This window comes from Ursus americanus, chromosome 8 (assembly GCF_024610735.1).
Source record: "Ursus americanus isolate L20-20 chromosome 8, mUrsAme1.1.p, whole genome shotgun sequence".
In the NCBI taxonomy this organism is placed as follows: domain Eukaryota; kingdom Metazoa; phylum Chordata; class Mammalia; order Carnivora; family Ursidae; genus Ursus; species Ursus americanus.
Window position 1 is genome coordinate 82,083,296 of NC_142134.1, and position 20,824 is coordinate 82,104,119.

At 53.8% G+C, this 20,824-nt stretch overlaps 1 protein-coding gene across 1 annotated transcript in view; it reads right to left on the minus strand.

Annotated features, from left to right (window-relative positions):
- Positions 1–1,096: 1,096 nt before the first annotated feature.
- CFAP99 (cilia and flagella associated protein 99) overlaps positions 1,097–20,824 on the minus strand; it is a 38,956-nt gene continuing 19,228 nt past the window's right edge. The window contains exons 5-15 of the mRNA XM_045774840.2: positions 20,613–20,707; positions 19,214–19,326; positions 17,854–18,031; positions 16,295–16,375; positions 16,065–16,139; positions 15,050–15,121; positions 14,777–14,865; positions 13,757–13,961; positions 3,291–3,432; positions 2,956–3,107; positions 1,097–2,098 (exon numbers count right to left, since the gene is read on the minus strand). Coding sequence (XP_045630796.2) covers positions 1,712–2,098; positions 2,956–3,107; positions 3,291–3,432; positions 13,757–13,961; positions 14,777–14,865; positions 15,050–15,121; positions 16,065–16,139; positions 16,295–16,375; positions 17,854–18,031; positions 19,214–19,326; positions 20,613–20,707 — 1,589 coding nt within the window. The 3' untranslated portion in view covers positions 1,097–1,711. The remainder of the gene's footprint in view (positions 2,099–2,955; positions 3,108–3,290; positions 3,433–13,756; positions 13,962–14,776; positions 14,866–15,049; positions 15,122–16,064; positions 16,140–16,294; positions 16,376–17,853; positions 18,032–19,213; positions 19,327–20,612; positions 20,708–20,824) is intronic.

A 20,824-nucleotide genomic window follows, 5' to 3' on the forward strand; every position in this document is an offset into this window, starting at 1 on the left:
CCTCCAGGCGGCGCGCGTGCCCGCCGGCCGAGCCCTTCAGCAGCCGCGCCCGCAGCCGGCGCTCGCGGCTCCGCTGCAGCTCCCGCCAGTGCTGCTCCTCCAGGTGCGCCTGCGGACGCGCCCTCGGAGAGGTCGGCGCACGCCGGTGCCGCCCCCCACCCGCCCCGCGCCCGCATCCCCGACCGCCCCGCCGCCCCAGCCCCCCCGCAGCGCCCAGAGCTCACCCATCGCTTAGAGCGCGCGGGTCGCGGCGCCGAAACCGGCTGCGAGACGGTGGGCCTGCTGCGGCGCTCGGCCGCCCTCTCCTCGATCTTGCGCTGCAGCGCCAGCACGCGCGCGTCCGGGGACCGCATCCCTGGGGCCGCGGACTGGGCCTTCTTCTCCTCCCACCTGCGCGGTCGATAGGGCGGGCTGAGGGGCGGCCCTAACTGTAGGTTCGTGGGAGTGCTTTAGGTGCAGGGGGGAGAGTCTCTCCAAGGACCGCTGGGGTGCCGTCGCCCCAGCGCCACTACCTTGTTGCTCATAACATTTTAAAAATGTACCCCATTTCTATTAGCCACGGAGGTACTTGGAGCAAAAAAATGAAAACCCTCTTTTATCTTGTGCTCTCCTTGCCACTCTCTTGCCTAGACGTAACAGCTGCTAATACAGCTTTGCAAATCTCTATCATAGGAGACCATTTTTCCTTCCAAAATGAGGTCTCATTCTACAGACTGTTCCCTGACGGCTTTGGTTTAAGTGCACATCACGGCACCACCAGTCAGCCTGCCCACGAAAATGGTCCTAGTAAATTAATGCCACGAGGCCTGGCTGCTCGCAGAGGGCTCCCAGAGCTTTGTTAGCAGGTTTGGATCCTTGGAGATTCCCCGACACCAACCACAAGGCAGGTGGGGTCTATCAGGCTGAGTCAGGAAGTGGGGAGGTCTCCCAGGTGCCTGCCACCTTAGGGTCCTGCTGAGTGGCCAGCCCGCCTTGCCTGGACAGCCCCCACAGTTGTCATGGGGCCTCCTCAAATAGTAACCAGAGAGACAGTCACTCAAGATCAATAGTGATGGATTTTGTGACTGTCCTCCCTTCTGTGCACCCCACCCCAGTTTCACACTTTCTCTGGAGCCCTGGGTGCCAGACCCTGAACCAGGCTATGCTATGACAGGCCTGGGTACCACCTGATGGGGGTGTGTGTGTGTGACACCAACCCGCCCCTGACCACACTGCCACGGGACAGACGAATGGGGCTGGAAAAGCCACCACAGTGTTCCCAAAACAAAAGGGGCACTTGTGCACAGGCTCTCCATTAAAAGAGAGAGGTCAAGTCGAGATGCCTGACAAATGCTATGTGGGAATCTCAGCCAGGTTCTGGTTTAAAAAGAGAAAAAAAAAAAACCATTATAGCAAACAATCTTTTAAAACTTATAGCGAACAGTCTTGGGGCCCTAGAGAAACATGAATACGGAGAGGATATTTGGATGATGGGAATTTTTGTTGAATCTTCTAGTTCTGTCATTGTGCTGTGGTTATGCAGGACCATGTCTTTTTTTCAGAAGATGCACACCACAGTGTTCAGGAGTGAAGAGTGTCTGATGCCTGCAACTACTTCCAGATGGTTCCTTAGGGACAGATAAGTCGATAGCTAGATGAAACACATGGCAAAGTTCGTACTTATGACCTACATGTGATCATTTTGCATCCAAGCCCTCGCTGCACGATTTTTTCACCATTTTCGTATGTCTGAAAATAATCTAATAAAATAGTAGGGGTGGGAAGAGCTCTTGCAAGGAAACTGCAGGAGGGAAGCGTGTTGTTGCAGGGAAAACCCGCCCGGAAGGAGGCAGAGGCAGGCTCGCTCCTTGTTCCCGCCGGAGGCCCCTGCCACCGGGACCACTGGTACCGACCTCAAGGCCGCAGACCTCCCCATGGCTGCGCGGCACAGCGAGATCTGCTCCACCATATTCTGCAGTTCCTGGCTCCTGGCGCGCTTGCCCTGGATGATCTGGTCTCGCTTCTCTTCCTCCTCGCGCCGCTGGGTCTCCTTGAGCAGGGCCAGCCGCTCCCGAAGCTCCACCACAGACATTTCCCCTTCCAGGCCATACCCAGGGATCTGCAGGGTGATGGCGAGAGCCGAAGCTTGCTGTCAGGCCCATGCCCAGCCTGCACAGCCGTCTCCTGTGCCCTGACCTGTCCTATGCATCAGCACTGGTGCCCCTCCCCCAAATTCCGTCTGGTCCCTGTGCCCAGGAGACCTCCTTGCCTCTGCTCGGTAGCACCTGTGTACCATGTGTCCCTTTCAGTCTCTCCAGCCTGGGCCCCTCTGTGATGACTGCATATCACAGCTGGGTGCCCTGTAGGCTCCTCTACTGTGGTAGGGCCCAAAAGGAGCTCACCGCTATCTCCCCAAGCCAGGCCCCAGGGGCCTGGAAAGAGTGCCCTCTGGACTTCCCACATGCCCTAGGATCAGGACGGGTTCCCAGAGCAGTTGCCATGGCCCTTCCAGGCCTGCTCCCACCTCACCAGATGCCAGCCTGGCCTCTCCTGCTGCTTCTCACACAGGCTTCCAGGCACCAGTGTTCTCCTCTCAGCCTTTACGCATCCAGCCTTCGTGCACCTGTGCTCTCCCTACACCGCCCTTCCCACCTGGGCCTGGGGAGTCTTGGGACCTCCTTCAACAGGAAGCCTATCTTGTGAAGCCTACCTTGCCCACTCCCAGGGGCCCTGGCCTCTGGTCCCCAGAGGTCACAGAGGTTTCCCTACCAGGACTGTGCACTCTTGGGCCAGCCCTAGGCCTCCGGCATGGCAGGTGCCACATCCACAGCTGGACGTGCCGCTCACGCCAGGTGGATCTGGGCTTGGGGCCAGACCTCCTTTGGTCTGGGTGGGAATCGTGGACGTGCCCTCCCATGGCAGTGCCGGGCACGGCAAGACATGGGGAGGCTCCCCTAGGACGGGCTGTGTCCTTACCTGGGTCAGGTCCACGAGCTTGCCCTTGCGCGTGGGCTGTGTCTCCAGGGCTCGCAGTTGAGAGATGAGCTCACAGCGCCGCTTCTGCTCCTCCTTGGCTGCCTCTGCTCTGCGCTGCAGGAGCTCCCGGCTCTCGTCTATCACCTCCTGAACTTAGGGGCCAAGCAGGGTGCTGAGGAGGTCGGAGAGTGGCCTGCCCAACCCCAGCCTTCCCTTGAGGGCAGCTGGGCTCTCGACAACCACAGTGGCTCACTGGGGGCTGGAAGCCAGTCGGGACCCGAGCTGGGGGGAACAGAGCTGGGCACGGCGTCATGGTATCCGGCCCCCTGCCCTACCTATCTGCCTCCGGCCCTTCAGGAGCTTCATCTGTGCCAGCTTAACATTCTTCTGAACCTCCGTCACCTGCTCCACCAGCTCCTTCATGGACCTCTCCTCCTGGAGGCGCCTCTCAGCACACTGCTGCATCAGCTCAGCCGTCTGCTCAGATAACCGACCCACCATGGTCATGCTGGAGGGGTCCCCTGGAGCAGGCCTGTGTCCCCCGCTCTGCCCCAGCCCCAGGAGCAGCATGAGGTCTGGGGAGCCGAAGCAGCTCCTGACCCCGAGTCACCTTAGAACCCGGATCTAAGCTCATCAGCTCCTGGGAGTCCCCTGGAGGTCAGGGCCTACTGGGGAAGTTTCACCTCATGTCCTGCCTTCCTTCACTGTGGTCCTGGGGAAACCAAGTCAGAGCCACTGGGTTTGCCCTGAAGCCCACCCACCCCTGGACTCCAGTTGAGAGAGGAGGGCGCTCATTGCTTTGAAGCCCTGCGGAGCACAGGACATGCCGGCCCCCCGGGCAGCCTCAGGCTCCTGTCACATGAGCCCCCAGGCAAGTGCTGCTGGTCACCCCGCTCTCTCCTCTCTCACAGTGCCTCGTTAGTGCAGAGTCTTAAACAATGGGACGGGAGGGGGCGGTTTTGCCACTTGGACGCGCGTGCCTGGAACCCTCCCGTGTGTGCAGGGCTTCTCGCCTCATCCCCTCTGCGTTGCCTTCGCTCGCCTCGCAATGTGCTCTCCTGGACTGTAGCTGCCTTCTCTTTGTGGCTGCGTGTTTTGGGGACTACATCACAAAGCTTTCATCCATTCTACTGTGGATGGACATTCCGATCGCTTTTAGTTTGGTGCTGTGGTGAACAATTTGGAGCACTCTTTTTAGTCCTCAAGACACGGCAATGCACACCGTGGAGTTCACAGCTCCCATCACCGACCCAGGGAGGTCACGGAGCTAGCGAACCCCCCGCCCTGGCAGCCTGTGCAATGGGGGGCTCAGTTTCATCTGCATAGTGAGCGGGAATCAGCCTGCAGGCAGCTCGGACTGCAGGTTTAGAGACGGGGCCCAAAGTAATCCTTCTGTGACACAGCCTGCTGGTGCGCATCGAAAATGGCTCTTGACCATCCCTTTCAATTTATACCATGAAGCAAGGAAGTGCTCACACAACAGAAGAACAGAGGGCAGTCAGAGCGACACAGGAGCCAACCCGAAAGAGCTCCCAAAAGCCAAAGCTTGCAACAAAATAAACACCATCCTGTTGGGTTACAACACAAAGTATAAGACAAATAGGCACGAATCCCCACTGAAAGAAGAGATTGATTGAATAAGTAAGTAAGTGAGGGAGAAGAGAGGAGTCCTCCCTGCAGAAGAATTCTCAGTAGGCGCCCACTCTTTGAGTGTGGGCTTTGCTTAGAGACCCCCTTCCACGGAGTACTGAACGGTGTGGGGAGATGATGGCAGTGGAGAGAGCTGGCAGGCACAACCTTGGCCAGGGGACCAAGGTCAACATCACAGTGATGAGTGTTGAATGCAGATGCCCTTGAGAGGGTGTGATGAGAAGAGCACTTTGCCTCTGCAGTCTTCCTCCCAAAACCGACACCCCCAGTCTAACCATGAGAAGAACATCAGACATGTTCCCAACCAGGGGCATTCTACAGGATACCTGACCAGCTTCTCCAAACTGTCATGGTCATCAAAAACAAGGAAAGTCTGAGAAACTGTCACAGCCAAGAAGAGTCTGAGACATGACCTTTAAATGTAATGTGGGATCCTGGGACAGGAAAAGGGCATTTGTGGGAAAAAAACGAACTGAAATCCTAAAGAAGCGTGGTACATGAAGAGTCATGTACCAATGTTGGCTACTTAGCTGTGACAAATATCCCATGGTGCAGTGGGCCAGTGTCCCCCCCCCCCCCCGCAAAATTCACATCTACCTGGAACCTCAGAATGTGATCTCATGTCCAATTAGTTGAGGATCTCAAGATGAAATCATCCTGGATTAGGGTGGGCCCTAAATCCAATGACAGGTGTTCCTAAGAAGAGGAGAGGACACAGACGTGGACACATGACACATGACCGTGTGAGTGAAGAGGAAGGCAGAGACTGGGGTGAGACCGCCACACACCACGGAGTTCCTGGGGTCACCGACAGCTGGAAGGATCCTCCCTGGGGAGCTTAGCAGACAGTGTGGCCCCGCTGCCACCTTCCTTGACCTTGGGCCTGAGCCCTCTGGGCCGCGGTGCTTTGCTGTGGCAGCCCTGGGGACCGCGTGTGGAGCTGGAAAACAGCACTGGCAGGGCGGCTGGGTGGGAGGACACAGGAACGTTCTGCACTGTCTTTGCAACTTTTCTGTAACTCTTAAAACTGTTCCAAAATAAAAAGCGTATTTTTAAAAGTACTTTTGAAAACTTGGTAGTAAGTGGGAAAATGCTCATGTGGAAGTATGAGATGAGAAGAGGTGGGTTACCAAAATCTGCAAGGAGTCTTATCTCACATGAGTAAACTACAAAGACTGAATGAACCATGGGCAAGGAGGCCTGCCGTGCAGGGTCCCCAGGCCCCCAGCCCGGCCACATCCCGGGGACAGCACAGACACAGCTCGGGGACAGCTCAGAGGGAGGAGAAGAGGCAGCATCTGCAACAAGGGGGTGGATGGTGCAGGACCAAGGACAAGGCCGAAGCTGGGGAGGAAGACACATAGGACTTGGGGCGCCTCGGTGACTCAGTCAGTTAAGCATCTGACTTTAGCTCAGGTCATGATTCCAGGATTCTGGGATTGAGCCCCATGTTGGGCTCCCTGCTCAGCAAGGACTCTGCTTCTCCCTCTGCCCCTCCCCCTCCCCTGTCTTGTGCACATTCTATCTCAAATAAATCAATAAAATCTTAAAAAAAAAAAAAAAGACACACAAGACTTTAAGTGCCATGTCTGTCCGGACCAGCTCTGCTACTTCAGGCCCTGCCAGCGTCTTTGCTGTTAAGCGAACACAGGCGTACCCATCTTCTCAGGCCCTCCAGAGAGGTGCAGAGGGCAGGGTGGCAGGAAGGGCTCCTGTGGGCCAGGCCGTAGCAGTGGAACCTCTGACCAGCTGAGGCAAAAGTTACAGTTAATGCTGTAAGAGTCATCATCCAACATGAACCATACGAGAGAAATTAAAATCCCTTTCTCTTCAAATGTTTAATGCCATCTAATCTGCCTAATTTATTTGTATAAAACATATTAGTCACATAAATGCATGTAACTGGACATTCCAGGATGGGGAAGGAAGCCAAATGGGTTGGAAGCATCAGAGGAGGCCATGTGGCAGCCTGCCTTCCACCCCCACCCAGCAGTAACCAGAGTGGTGTCATCAGAGGCCTAGTGAAAAGTGAGGACCTGAGTGGTATGGAGACCACTCCTGACATGCTCGCCGTGTGACAGTGGGGGCCAAGTGGGGAGCAGGTATAAGGTTCTCCTGCCTTTGCTAGTCAGTGAGGTATCAGTGCAGGTCTAGCCAGAGCTCTTGCAAAGACGTAATGAGGAACCCCCCACGTAGAGGTCAACAGAGGCCAGCTGGGGAGCCTGGATTGCTAGGTCCACCTGAAAGTAATATGGCAGCTCCCCATCTTCCCCTGCCAGTGTGAGAGGGAGCCATCCAAGACAAGGGTTTAAATAAGATCCAGAGTCCCATAATATTTAATGTTTGGGTTTAAGTAAAAAAAAAAAAAGCCACTCATCATACCAAAGGCCAGGATGATGTCAAACAGAATGAAGACAGGCAATAAATGCTAAGACTGAGATGATAAGATGACAGACTTGGCAAAGATCTTTAAAGAAGCCATCATAAAAATACTTCAATGGCAATTATGAACATGTTTGAGACAAATGAAAAAAATAGTTTCAGCAAAGAAAGAAAGCCTTAGCAAAGAAATAGAAGACATAAAGAAGAAACAAATGGAAATTTTAGAACTGAAAACCATAATAGATGAAATAGAAAATTCAGTGGATAGCTTCACTGGCAGATGGAGGGAGGGAGTAAAGAATCTGTGAACTTGAAGGTAGAACAGTGGAGAGAAATCACCCAATCTGAACGAAACAGAGAAAAGAGACAGAATGAGCAAAACCTCAAGGACCTGTGGGACAATCAAAAACATCTACCACTCCTGTCATCAGAGTCCCAGGAAAGGGGAAACAAGATGAAGAGGAAAAAGTACTTCAAAAAGTAATGGCCGAAACTTCCCAAATTTGGCAAAAGACATAAGCCTAGAGGTGCAAGAAGCTCAGTGAACCCCAAAGATGCCCACGCTGAGACACATTGTATTTAAATTTCTGAAAACTTAAGGCAAAGGAAAAGTTTTGAAAACAGCCAGAGAAAAACGACATGTTACTTATAAGGGAGAAACCATGTGAATGAAAATGGATTTCTCATCAGAAACCATGGAGGCCAGAGGAAGACGCACAGTATTTTTCAGGAGCTGAGGAAAAGAATTGTCAAACCCACAATACCATGCCCAGCAAAAATGTTCTTCAGGAAAGAAGGAAACAAAAACAACCTCAGATGAAGGAAAACTAAGTATTTGTTGTCAGCAGACCTGCCCTAAAATCACAGCTAAAGAAAGTTCTCCAGACAGAAAGTGGTAAGAGAAGGGAGCTTGGGATGTCAGAAGGGAAGACAGAACATGGGAAACAAAAATGTGGGAAACACGACAGACTTTCCTTCTCCTCTGTAGGCTTCTAAATTATGTCTGATGATAGAAGCAAAAATTATAACACTGTCTGGTGTGGCTCTAAATGTGTGTAGAGGAAATATTTAAGACAATTCTGTCATGACTCTGAGAAGGAAATGGGACTTGGGAGGTGAGGTTTCTAGACCTTACTCAAATTGTTAAAATGACAATATTTGGGACTCCTGGGTGGCTCAGTCAGTTAAGCATCTGCCTTTGGCTCAGATCATGATCCCAGGGTCGTGGGATCGAGTCCCACGTTGGGCTCCTTGCTCAGCGGGGAGTCTGCTTCTCCCTCTGCCTGCTGCTCTCCCCTTGCTTGTGCTCTCTCTCTCTGACAAAGAAATAAAATCTTTAAAAAAATAAATAAAATGACAACATTTGCAGGTGGTGATAAGTTATGTATGCACGATGTAATACTTAGAGCAATGACTGAAAAAGCTATATTAAGAGATACACTATAGATAAAGTGAAATTTAAAAAGAGGAGCAAAAAAAAAGTAAAACATAAAAAATAAAAAGATAAGCAAATAGCCCATAGGAAGGCAAGAAAAAGAAAACAGAGAAACAAAAATAGGACAATCAGAAAAAAAAAAAACGCTGGCAGACTTAAATCCTAACATATCAATAATTACATTAAACACAACTAGATATGCCAATAGTGGATATTGGCAGAGGGGATTAAAAAACATGACTGAACTGTGTGATGTCTACAAGAAACTCATTTCAATTATAATGATATAGGCGGATTGAAAGTACAAGGATGGAAGAGAGGTCACACCAACATTCATTCAAGGAAGCAGGACTGGCTGTTAACACAAGATAAGTTCAACTTCAGAGCAAAGGAAATTACCAGGCAGAGAGGGATATTATATAATCATAATAAAAGGGTCAACTACCAAGAGCACACAGCAATTTTAAATGTACGTGCATCAGACAACAGAGCTGTGAAATATGAGAAGCAAAAACTGATGTAACTGAGAGGAGAAAAAGACAACTTCACAAGCACAGGTGAACACTTCCACCCTCCCTCTCCAGCAACCGATAGGCAACCAGATGCGGAGTTAGCGAGGATACCGAAGATCTCAGTAGCTCTCAAGCAGCAGGAGCGGCCAACCTTGACAGAACACGCAGCGGCTCGGCACACGCCCCTTGCCGGCAGCCCGGGACACAGAGCACGGCAGACAACACCTGGGCCGCGAGCCAAACTCAGCAAACCTAAAAGAACTGAAATCATACAGAGTGTGTTCAACAACCACAATGGAATCAAAGTAGAAATCAGAGACAGAAAGGTAACAGGAACATCTCCACATGCTTGGAAACTAAACAACCCACTTCTAAGTAGTCCATGGGTCAAAGAGAAAAATCTCAAGAAAAATGAAAAAAATACATTGAATTGAATGAAAGTGAAATACAGTATATCAAAATTTGTGGGACACAGCTAACACAGCAAATAAAGGGGAATGAATAACACTGAATGCTCACAATGGAAAAGCAGAGAAGTCTCATACCAGTAGTCTAAGCTCCCATCTCAAGAACCTTGGAGAGGGGCGCCTGGGTGGCACAGCGGTTGGGCGTCTGCCTTCGGCTCAGGGCGTGATCCCGGCGTTATGGGATCGAGCCCCACATCAGGCTCCTCCGCTGGGAGCCTGCTTCTTCCTCTCCCACTCCCCCTGCTTGTGTTCCCTCTCTCGCTGGCTGTCTCTCTCTCTGTCAAATAAATAAATAAAATCTTTGGAAAAAAAAAAAAAGAACTTAGGAGAAGAAGAGCAAAATAAACTGAAAACAAGTAGAATGAAGAAAATAATGAAGAGCAGAGATCAATGACATTGAAAACAGTAAAACAATAAAGAAAAATCAATAAAACAAAAAGCTGGTTCTTTGAAAAGATTGATGAAATCGACAAATCTCTAGTAAGACTTGCAGAAGAAAAGTAAAAAGGCACAAACCTACCAACATCAAGAATGAAAGACGTTATATCACTATAGACCCTACAGACACTTAAAAAAAAAGGTGCTAACAGGACATTATAAACAACTCTGCATAAATCTGACAACTCAGTGAAACGGGCAAATTCCTTAAAAAACACAGATGATCACCACTCACCCATTATGAAGCAGATCATTTGAATAGCCTTATAACTTTTATGGAAATTAAATTTATAATTTGAAAGCTTTCAAAAAATAAACCTCCAGGCTTAGATGATTTTGCTAGAGAATTTTGCAAAATGTTGAAAGAGTTAACACGAATTCTATACAATCTCCCCCAGAAAATAAAAGAGGAGAGAACCTCCAAATTCATTTTATGAAGCTGGTATGACCCTTATACTGAGACCAGACAAAGGAAGTACAAGGAAGAAAACCACAGATTAACATCCCACCTGAAATTATATGCAGAAACACTTGAACAAAATCAAAATAGTAGCAAGTAGAATCAGCGTACGAAAAAGAATTATAAACCCCAAAGTGGGGTTTACGGTAGAGATAAGCTGGTTCAATATTTGAAACTCCATCATGTGGTGAAGAAATTCATCACTTTGTCACGAATCTACTATATTCAGAGCCTAAAGAAGAAAAGTCACATGATCACATCCATTGATGCAGAAACCATTTGATGAAATTCAGCACCTTTTCATAACGAAAACTTGTGGAACTTCATCAACTTGATGGAGAGTGCATCCACAAAATCTTCCACCCAACCTCAGTACTTAACAGTGAAAGACGGGTTTCCCCTGATGTTATGAACTAGGCACAAATGTATACTCTCAGTCTTACCCAACACAGGCCTGGAAGTTCTAGCCGGAAGAGCAAAAGATAGGAATGCAGGGCAGAAATAAAGAAATTAACTTTACAGATGATGTGATTGTCTACATAGAAAATCCTAAGGAATCTACGACAAAACTCTTTGTTTGTCCTAGAAAAATAATAAGGGAGTTCAGCAAGGTCACAAAATAATATACACAAATATAATACACAAAAGTCAGTTACATTTTGATGTACCAGCATTGAACACCTGGATACCAGAATTAAAAATCCAATACCATGTACAATTACTCAAAACAATAAAATAAAATAAATACTTAGGCACAAATCTAAGTGAACATGTACAGGACTTGGGTACTCAGAACTACACAACCCAGATGAAAGAAGCACACGGTTTAGATAAGTGCAGAGACATAGTGCATTCGCGGATTGGAAGACCCAAATGGTTGGCCATGAAAGTGGATTCAGATCTCAGACCGTGTACAAGAATAATCTTTGAGTGGATTTGAGATCTGGATGTAAAAATGAAACACAAATACTAACATGGGTACGGGAAAAACCTTTCTTTTGCTCTTCAGAATGTGGACACAATAAAAGGAAAGCTTGGTAAGTTTGCACCACAAAACACATCACAAGCAAAGCCGGGTGACCAACTGGAGGAAATTGTCTACAATATATCATAAAGAGTTGCTTTCCCTAATGTGTAAAGAACTCTTAAAAATGAAAGAAATTAAGGCTAAGAGCTCATTGGAAAGTGCTGACGGACCTTTGGCACCGAGACCACTCAGTGGGGAGGGGACCGTGTCTTCAACAAGCGGTGCTGGGAAAACTGGACCCCTACCTCACACCACACACAAAAATCAATTCAGAGTGGACTAAAGACTTGAACATAAGACCTGACATCACAAACTCCTACAAGAAAACAGGAGAAAAGCTCCCTCATATTGGCCTTAGCAATTTTTTTTTTGGAGGGGGGGATTTGACATCAAAAGCACAGGCAATAAGAACAAAAATGAACTATTGGGGCTACATCAAACTAAAAGGTTTCAGCACAGCCCAACCAACCAAATGAAAAGGCTGCCTATGGAAAGGGAGAAAGCATTTGCAAACCGTATATCCAATAAGGGGTTAACATCCAAAATACACAAGATACTCAGACAATTCAATACCAAAAAAAGCCAAATACCCTGACCAAAAAATGGGCAAAGAACGTGAACATTTTCCCAAAGACGATAAACAAATGGCCAAAGTGTGTATGAAAAGATGCTCATCATTACTAATTATCGGAGAAAAGCAAATCAAAATGACAATGAGCTATCACCTTCACCTGTTAAGACGGCTGTCACAACACAGTCAAAAGACAACAAGTGTGGTGAGAATGTGGAGAGAAGGGGGCTCTCGGGCACTCTTGGTGGGAGTGTGAGTTGGTACAGCCATTATGGGAAAGAGTGTTTTAATTTTTCCTCAAAAAATTAAAAAGAGAATTGCCAGTTATTTTTAAAAAATATTTTATTTATTTGAGAGAGAGAGAGAGAGTTAGTGGGAGGGAGAAAGACTCTGAAGCAGACCCCACACTGAGTGCAGAGCCCAATGTGGGGCTCGATCTCACAACGCTGAGATAGTGACCTGGGCTGAAATCAAGAGACGGACACTCAACTGACTGAGCCAGCCAGGCGCGCCTGTCACATCACACACCTTAAACGTACAGGAGTCTGACTCGTCAGACATGCCTCAGTAAAGCCGTGAAAAACTGGACAAAAGCCACGAAGAGACAGTTCACAGAAGAAGTCACGGAAATGGGTCTTAAATACATGAAAACACGCTCAGCCCCACACCCAACAAATGACAGGTTTGTCAGCACTGTGCCGAGATGCCGCGTCGCGCCCACAGGCTCGGCGCAAATCTCCGAATTCAGGGCAGTGCACCCTGCCGGGGGTCCCGGGGGCCCAGCCCCTTGCATGGCACCTGCGGAAGGTGACGCGGCATCTCCGATGAGACCGCGTGCCCTGGACAACGTGGACAGGGCAACACAGCAAAAGCCCTGCGTTTCGTGCCTCTGACTTGGCGACAGCCCCTCCAGGAGTTCGCCGTGAGAGTGTCCCGCCCGAGGCCAGAAGCTGCAGGGCGTTATTCACGCAGCTGCTGCACTGACATCGGCATCACGTGCGAGGAAAGAGGGGGGCAGGAAGTGTGTGTGAGCAAGTGTGCACCGTTGCTTCGAACAAAAGACAGAAAAGATCGTCCAGAAATTAATGGAAATAAGAGCTGAGGTGGGTAGGTGGGAATGGGCTCCCGAGAAGGACGCTTCTCTGAGTCTGTTGTTCATATTGTTTTGACTTTCTTTTTGTAAAAAAGGAAACTAAAAGGGAAGGAAAAATAAACCCTAGCATCTAATAGAAATAGACACAAACAAGTTTATGAAAAAGGCTTTCAGGTGACCGCAGGTCCTCAGGGGCACACGTCTGAGGATGGACAGGGCTGCAGTTGGGCCGCAGAGCCCTGGCCATTTGCAGGCCCTCTGCAAGGAACAGGCTTTCAGGGAAACACAGGTTGGGGGCCCCCACCTAGGCCACCTGTCCTAGGAGGAGGACGAGCCCAGAAAGATATGTCTGTAGCTTCTGTGGTGGTAACGTGGACGCCCACAGACCCTCCTATGGAAGAGGATACCAGATGCAAACCTGTCACGTGTTGGCTTTCCAGACGTTTCTGCCAGACCTTCAGGTCTTTCTTCATGTGTGGATGTGTGGGCCAGCTGACTCTGCTGGTGGGGGTGGGGGTAGTGTGGACCAGAAATGCTGGCCAGACTGTCTACTCAGAGAGCTTCCAGAACCCCCACCTATCACGGTGGGAGAGAAATCACACCCACGCTAGGGGTCTTGGGAGAAAATGACCCAGGGTCAGACTGCAGACTAACCACCACAGGAGTGGGCAGGCCCATGGCCCTCGACAGCCCCACAGCTTCTAGGGATCAGACAGGCCCGCCGGCCAGCCCCCAGGCCCCAGCTGCTCCCACAAGGCTGCGTCACCTCCTCCTTCTTCTGGTCGGCCTTCTGCTTGTTCTCCCGTGTGAGGTGCTGCCGGGCCAGGATGGCCTCCTCGCGGCTCAGCTTCCCCTGCAGCCTCCGGCACTCGCCGGCGGTCAGCTCCTCCTCCCGGTCCTTTGCCTGCATCTTCTTCTGCCACTCGAGGAACTCAGAGAAGTCCCCGGCCCCATCCACAAGCTTATCCACCCTGGGGAAAAGGGGGAAGAGGAGGGGCTGGGGTTACCCCCAGGTCAGGGTCTGTGCTGGCCACTGGGAAGCCACAGGTTCCCGTGGGGGCAGTGGCCCTCACAGGCATGGAGCACTCTTCACCCAGCACCAGCCACATCACCCACCCACCCACCGTCCACCTGTCCCTGTCCTGTCATCCAGCCTTCGGCCACTCGTTCATCTGCTCACCCGTCTGTCCATCAGCCATCCCTCTGGCCACCCATCTCCCCTTTCATCCATCTGGCAAACTCCCACCCACAGCCCAGCTCATGGGGTAAGCACAGGGCTCTGCCATGCTGGTGGTCTGCGGGGAAGGGCGACATGAGCAAAGGTCTGAAAAGAAGGTGACCCCTGAGAGAGGTTTGGGCTGGGCTTTCTTTCTTTCTTTCTTTTTTTTTTTTAAGATTTTATTTATTTATTCGACAGAGATAGAGACGGCCAGCGAGAGAGGGAACACAAGCAGGGCGAGTGGGAGAGGAAGAGCAGGCTCCCAGCAGAGGACCCTGACGTGGGGCTCGATCCCATAACGCCGGGATCACGCCCTGAGCCGAAGGCAGGCGCTTAACCGCTGTGCCACCCAGGCGCCCCTGGGCTGGGCTTTCTGCTCAGTCCCCTTCCATCCCATCCATTTCCCTCACTGAGCCGGGGTCACCTTCCTTGGATACAGCTGTGACCCCAACACTGGCCTGCTTGCAGACCCACCAAAGCACCACAGCTGCCAGGCCCCTCTTCTCCCAGAAGAGCCATGCCCTGCGCCCCCTCCTCTGAAGGGGGGTGAGGAGCAGCCGCCCCCACCTCTGCAGCTCTTCCTCCACCTGTCGCTGGTATAAGGACCCTTCTCGGAGGATGGCAGCAGTGTTCAGCTTGACCGGCACTTCATTGGGCTGCAGGGGAGAGGAGGGTGAGGGCAGACTCAGGGCACCAAGTGCCCCCTTGCCCTCCATACTTGGCCTTACCTCCAGCTCTGGCCATCTGAGCCCCTGGGCATGGAGCAGGCCAGGAGGTGGGTGTCCAGGGACAGGGGACCGGCACCCATGCCCAACCGGACCAGTCAGGAGCACCCCTCACCTTGTAGAAGGTCAGCTTTGGAGTCTTAAGGATTCGGGGCATGAACCAGAGTGGCAGCTTCTTCTTGGAGGCCTGTAAAGTCAGGGCCTGGCATCTGCGGCCACTAGGTGCCCTTCAATGCACCCTGGGGAGGTGGTGGGCCCTGCACCCCTGGGAGAGCCAGCACCCTCCTCTCTATCTTAACTCCAGCTACCCACCCATGGGTTCCCAGCCCGCCCCGTGCACGTGCGTCCCCCAGGGCAGCGCCTCTGTACTCCAGTGCCCTCCCCAGCCTTTCTGGGGTGTCAGGCCTCCCAGACGGGGACAGGGAACGAGTGGGCCTAGCAGGCCTGGGGACAGCGGTTCCCAGTCAGGGGAGCGTGAACCTCAGGGCTCGGGGCCCATCCCCCCAGCTGCTCCCTGGGGCTGGCTTCCACGACCTTTCCCAGCTGCCCCCCAAGTGTGCTCCATCCTGCCGCTGCTGCTGCTCTGAGGACACTTCCAGGACGGGCCCCACAGCCCCAGTGTGCGGAGCCATGGGTCAAAGGGCAATCCCCGGGAACCCAGCCATTATGCCCACCCCCTGGCCTGCCCCAGCTGCTTGCAGGGGGGCCAGAGCACCTCTGCCTAGCCGGCTGCCGCCAGGGGGGCCCGCAGGGGGCAGGGCAGGCCCAGCCCCTCAGGAGTGAGCAGCCACCCAGAACAGGCCTTCCTTGTCCTGCTCCCTTTACTTTTTCTTTATTGACAAACATACCTGGGGTTTTTGTTTTTCTTAGAGAAATATTAAGTGCCCCATATGGAAATCTGGGAGCACCCAGACAGCACAGAAGATGCGTGCCCGCAGTGGGCTGGGAGGTGCGTCCGCGCCCGAGCGCTCAGGCCGCGCTCACCCTGGCTCGGGGAACCTGCCCCTCTGTGAACCGAGCCTGGAAAGGCTCAACGAGGGGCTCATTGCGACGCCGCCGGCAGGGCATCGGGAGCCATGTTTCCGTGCCACCGTGCAGACTGAGCCAGGGTGTGGAGGGCTGGGCGTTACCTGCGTCAGGGGCTCCCCCCGGGACCGGGGCACCGCGCACCGCATCTCCCCGATGTTTGCCTTTAGCAGCCGCTCCTGCAAGCAGCAGCAGTCAGTGTCCCTGGGGCCCAGAAGGGACGAAAGCACAGACCAGCTCCCCAGCCCTCCTCTGCCTCCTCCTCCCCGCACCTTCTTGTCATAGAACCCCTCAGAGGGCTCTAGGAAGGCAGGTGTCGTGGAAGGCTCCTCACCTCGGCCTTCCAGCGATTAACTCTCTTGGTCATCTCTAGCAGCTGGCGCTCCTTGGGCGGCTGGTAGGTGCTCCTGGGGATCTGGTGGGGGGTGGGAGAGGAGCCTGCGGTCAGCGGAGGGGTGTGTAGAGGTGCCAGGCCGGCGGCCAGCTGGATGTGGGCGTGGGAGGGTGGTGCCCGTGCCAGGAGAGGCAGGGCAAGAAGGGAAGCTGCCGATATCTGACTGGGATTCCCCGGGTGCTGGTGGTCATCCAGGGGAGGGAAAGGAAGGACTTCAGGCCAGCAGCAAGAAGGAAGGTGGCCGAACATAGCGCCCAGGCCCAGGAGACACTGGAGGAACAGGCAGATGACTGGGGGCCAGGGGATGAGGGAGGAGGCCTGGAGGGGCAGGTGAGGCCAGGAGAGTGTCACGGAGCCCAGGAAAGTGAGTGCCAGGGAGCCCAGAGAAGGGGAGGGGCTGCACCATTTTACTACTGCAGAGACCAGAGTGGCCTGAGAAGTATCTGTGGGGTCTAGTCATAGGGACCCTCGCCAGCCTGGAGAGGGCAGTGTCCGTGGAGGGTGGGCAGGGACAGTCGGGAAAGCCCTGAGCTCCAGACCTTAACTCCTTGTCCTCTGCCCTATGTGTCTAAGGGGCATCCGAAAACTCGATGAGGGGTGAGGGGTTTGCGGAAAGCCTGTCTGGGCAGACAAGCTGCAGTGAGACCTAAGGCTGCCCCCCAGCACCACCCCCTTACCCTCACATGGTCCTCAATTCTGTGAGGAAACCAGGGTGGTTCCGGGAAGCTGAGCCACCACTGGTGCTCGGGGCAGAGAGCACAAGCAGTCAGAATGTCGCACCCCAGTCACGGTGACCAGCTCAAGGGGGGGGCATGCCCCCTGAGCTGGTCTCATCATACTGTCATGGAATTCTTGGCCCTAGATGTCTTCTCATGCCCTGGATGGTTTGCTACAATGATGAAAGTTTGCCCAAAGATAAAGGTGACCCACAGAAGCACAGCTAGAGCTCTGATCAAGCCAGAGGCAGCCAGTTCTCTATGGTCTAAACCAGATTGAACGGCTTTTTCCTGTTATTTGCAATACACAGCATCCTGACTGGCAGGAGAAGTCGGCAAGGTAGGGAGAGGGAGAGGAAGAGGGCGGGGAAGAGGGTCTAGGCAGATGTGACAGATGTGCAAAGGCCCTGGGGTGGGGACAGGCCCATATGACTAGGGTCACATAGACAGACATTACCACCGGCCCACGAGCTGAAGAGTACAGAAAAGTATATGGTGATTTACACGTGCGCCGTGCACTCTTTAATAGGGAGGGAGAGGTATGCTGCAACAGGCTCCACGTGCTGAGCCCAGATGGTTCTGAGCACCATGGTCCCCTAGCCTCATTTCATGTCACTGACCAGACCTCAGTATGTGGAGCCCAGGAGCCCACTGGGCAGGCTCCAGGTCAGCTGGGTGGGGTCATCAAACACTCCTAGTCTGGTCCAGAGCACCCTCGCCCCGGGAAGAGCCCAGCCTGCCACCGGCTCACAGCCTGTGCCCACCGCAAATGCCTGCACTTACTGGTTTTGACTTGGCCACGACCGGGACTGGCTCAGGGACTGGAATGGCACGGGGCCGGGGGACAGTCAGGTTGAACTCCTTGGGCTCTGTGACCTTGGCCTTGGTCTTTGAAAGAGGGGGCTGATTGGACATCGCTTCCTCCAGCTGGTGGATCAGCTCCTGGACCTCCGGCTGCCATCTTGAAGGCAAAGGTGGAAGCAGCCGTTTAGCGCCACTTCCAAAGCACGTCAACTAGGACACGGTCCTTGGGATCCAAAGGGTCCCCCAAACACCCGGGTCTACTTCCGGGTGGGGGTGATGATGTCTCCGATGCAGGCACTGTACCAGCCACACCCCAGCGTCGCACAGCAGGTGGGGAAGCAGGACCAGCAGCACTGTGGGCCCCAGCCAAGCTGGCGAGCGAGCGAGTGGGAAGCTGGGAGGACAGGGACAGAGAGATCCTCGCTGCAGGAGTCCAGCGGGTCTGAGGAGGAGGGCACTGGGGACATGGAGCGAATCTGGGCCAGCAGATGGCCCAAGGAAGGAAGCCAGGGCAAGCTGGAGATTCCTGGAACGTTCCCAGAGCTGCGCTGTTGGTGACATGTGGAGAAGGGGCTACAGGAGTGGGGCGGGGGTGCCATGGAGCAGGGGTTTGGGCAGGGCATAGCCCACATCACCAGCCTGGCCAGTGAGGCTCCCCTGAGGGCAGGCAGCATGGTTTGGATAGCTTGAGGACCTCGGCCCCCAGAGGAAGGAGGGGCATGTCTGAGGGCCAATGGGGAGCAGGGTTTCAGGAGGGGCACGTGGGGCAGGGCAGGTCTGGGATGGGGCTGGTCCCATAGTGGGCAGTAGTAGGGCTGCATAGGGGGTGGTGGGGCAGGGGGCGGGGCGCCCAGGAAGCAGGCTGACCCCAGAGGTAGCTCTCAGGGCCCTGCAGGCCCAGGCCCCTGCTGGCAGCCCTGTGGATGGACAGTGAATCCAGCCTGGCTGGGACTGAGGACTTTCTTCCAGGGCAGGGGCAGCTCTGAGGACACCCCACAACCCCAGAGCCACAGTTTCCTTCCCACAGAAGGGCTTCTACCATCCCTGGGCCTCTGGGTCTCCTGCACACCGCTGGTACCTAACATGGTCTATTTGTGCCCAAACAATCTCTCTGTCCCCAGGAAGACAATGTGGACAACCGCGCCCCCCCCCCGGGCCCTATCAGAAGGGAAGCAACAGAGGGCCGCTTCACCCTGACTCCCGTGCTGGTCCTTCTCCTGTGGGTCCTGGCCTGCACCTGTGAAACCAGTGTTTGCCCAAGCCTGTCATGAGACATGGGGACAGGCAGTGGGGGCGGCTTTAGGGAGTGCGGTGCAGGGAGGCTCCCAGCCTGGCCCACCTCATCAGGGGGTCGATCCAGTTCTCTCTCACATGGGCGGTCTCGTAGATGAGGCTCCACTCATCCTTGATCCATGAGCACAGGTTTAAGGGGTTGAAGAAGAACCTGAGGAACTGCGGGAGAAACAGGAACCACTGGGGGGGGGGCTTGGATCTAGACCCCCCAACCTGGTGAGGCCCCCAGTTCCCCTCACACAGAAAGCCAGTGTCCAGTGGGCAGGTGCGGCTAATGCACCGTGAGAGGAGACCTCTGTCCACCCCAGAGCAGGAGGCCCCCCAGGATAGACCCTCCCTCCCCAGAACAGAGACGGGAGCCCGACCCCTGCTCCCCTGCTGGGCTGGCGTGCCTGCTCTGGGAGCTGACCCTCACCATGTGGGCTTCTGCTCACAGTGTCCGGGCGTTCGGGGCAGCCCACCCCAGTCCTGGAGCATACCCCAGCCAAGCAGGGCCCATCCCCGCTGGTGGGGACCCTGTTCTTGAGCTGGCTGTCCAGGACCTGGAAGGCCCACACCCCACTTCTGGAGAGCTCTTGGTGGGGACAGCAGCCTCCTCGTCCACCCCCACCCCGTGGGCTCCAGAATTCCAAGAATGGAGTTGCACCGTTGTCTGCTACCTGCCGCTGCTTGCCTGGGCAGTGCCGGTTGTGGGCCCCGGGAGTGACCTGCCCACCCCGCCCTCAAGGGACTGAGGATGTTTCCCCTGGGATGGCCCGGACCCTGCCGCAGCAGGAATCTCCCGCGGCCGTGGGCTCCTAATGGCTGTTTTCCCGTCGGGGCCCTCAAGTGTAACAGAGCTGGTTCTAGAAGATAGCACAGTTTAGCTTCTCAGTGGAGGCTGGCCACTTGGGGGGCTGGAGGGGCTTGTGCAGAGTGGGCTGGCTGTGGCCACAGGAGGTGAAGCTCAGGCCCCAGCCCTTGGCCTGTTGGGGGGCTGCTCTGTAGGGTGTCCACCAAGCTGAAGCCATACTCCGGCTTCGAGGGCCTTGTCTAGTCAGGGGACCACTACAGACCACTCAAACCAGGCTCCGGAAAACCGGCTGTAAGGGGAGGCCACGTGCTGGAGTCCCCCACGAGAGCTTCTTGTGGACTAAGAGATACGATGCCTCTGTCTGGGTCCCCAAAAGTGCACCCTGAGCTGCGGGCCTTGGGAACAGGTCGTTCACTGGGGGCGGGCCAGGCAGCACGAGAGTCGTGTGTCAGCATCTGCCTTCAGCTCGGGTCATGATTCTGGGATCCTGGGACCGAATCCCACGTCAGGCTCCTTGCTGAGGGAGCCTGCGTCTCCCTCTCCCTCTGCTGTCCCCCCTGCTTATGCTCTCTCTCGCTTGCTCTTTCTCTCTCAATCAAATAAATAAAATCTTAAAAGAGAAGGAGTGGCAGGGCAGGTGGAGGGGGCTCACCTTGTGCATCTTGTCCACGGGCTGGGCCCTGACAATGTCACAGAAGAGTTGAAAGCCAAGTTCCTCCAGCTGGAATGTGGCCAGGTAGCAGATCACTAAGAAGGTAGGGCTGGTGAGCGTGGGGCAGACCCTGGGGTGTCCTCCCCTGCACCCCCTAGGATTTGAAAGTGGGGGAGTCAGCCACAGGCCAGGGGCCTGACAGCTGTGCAGTC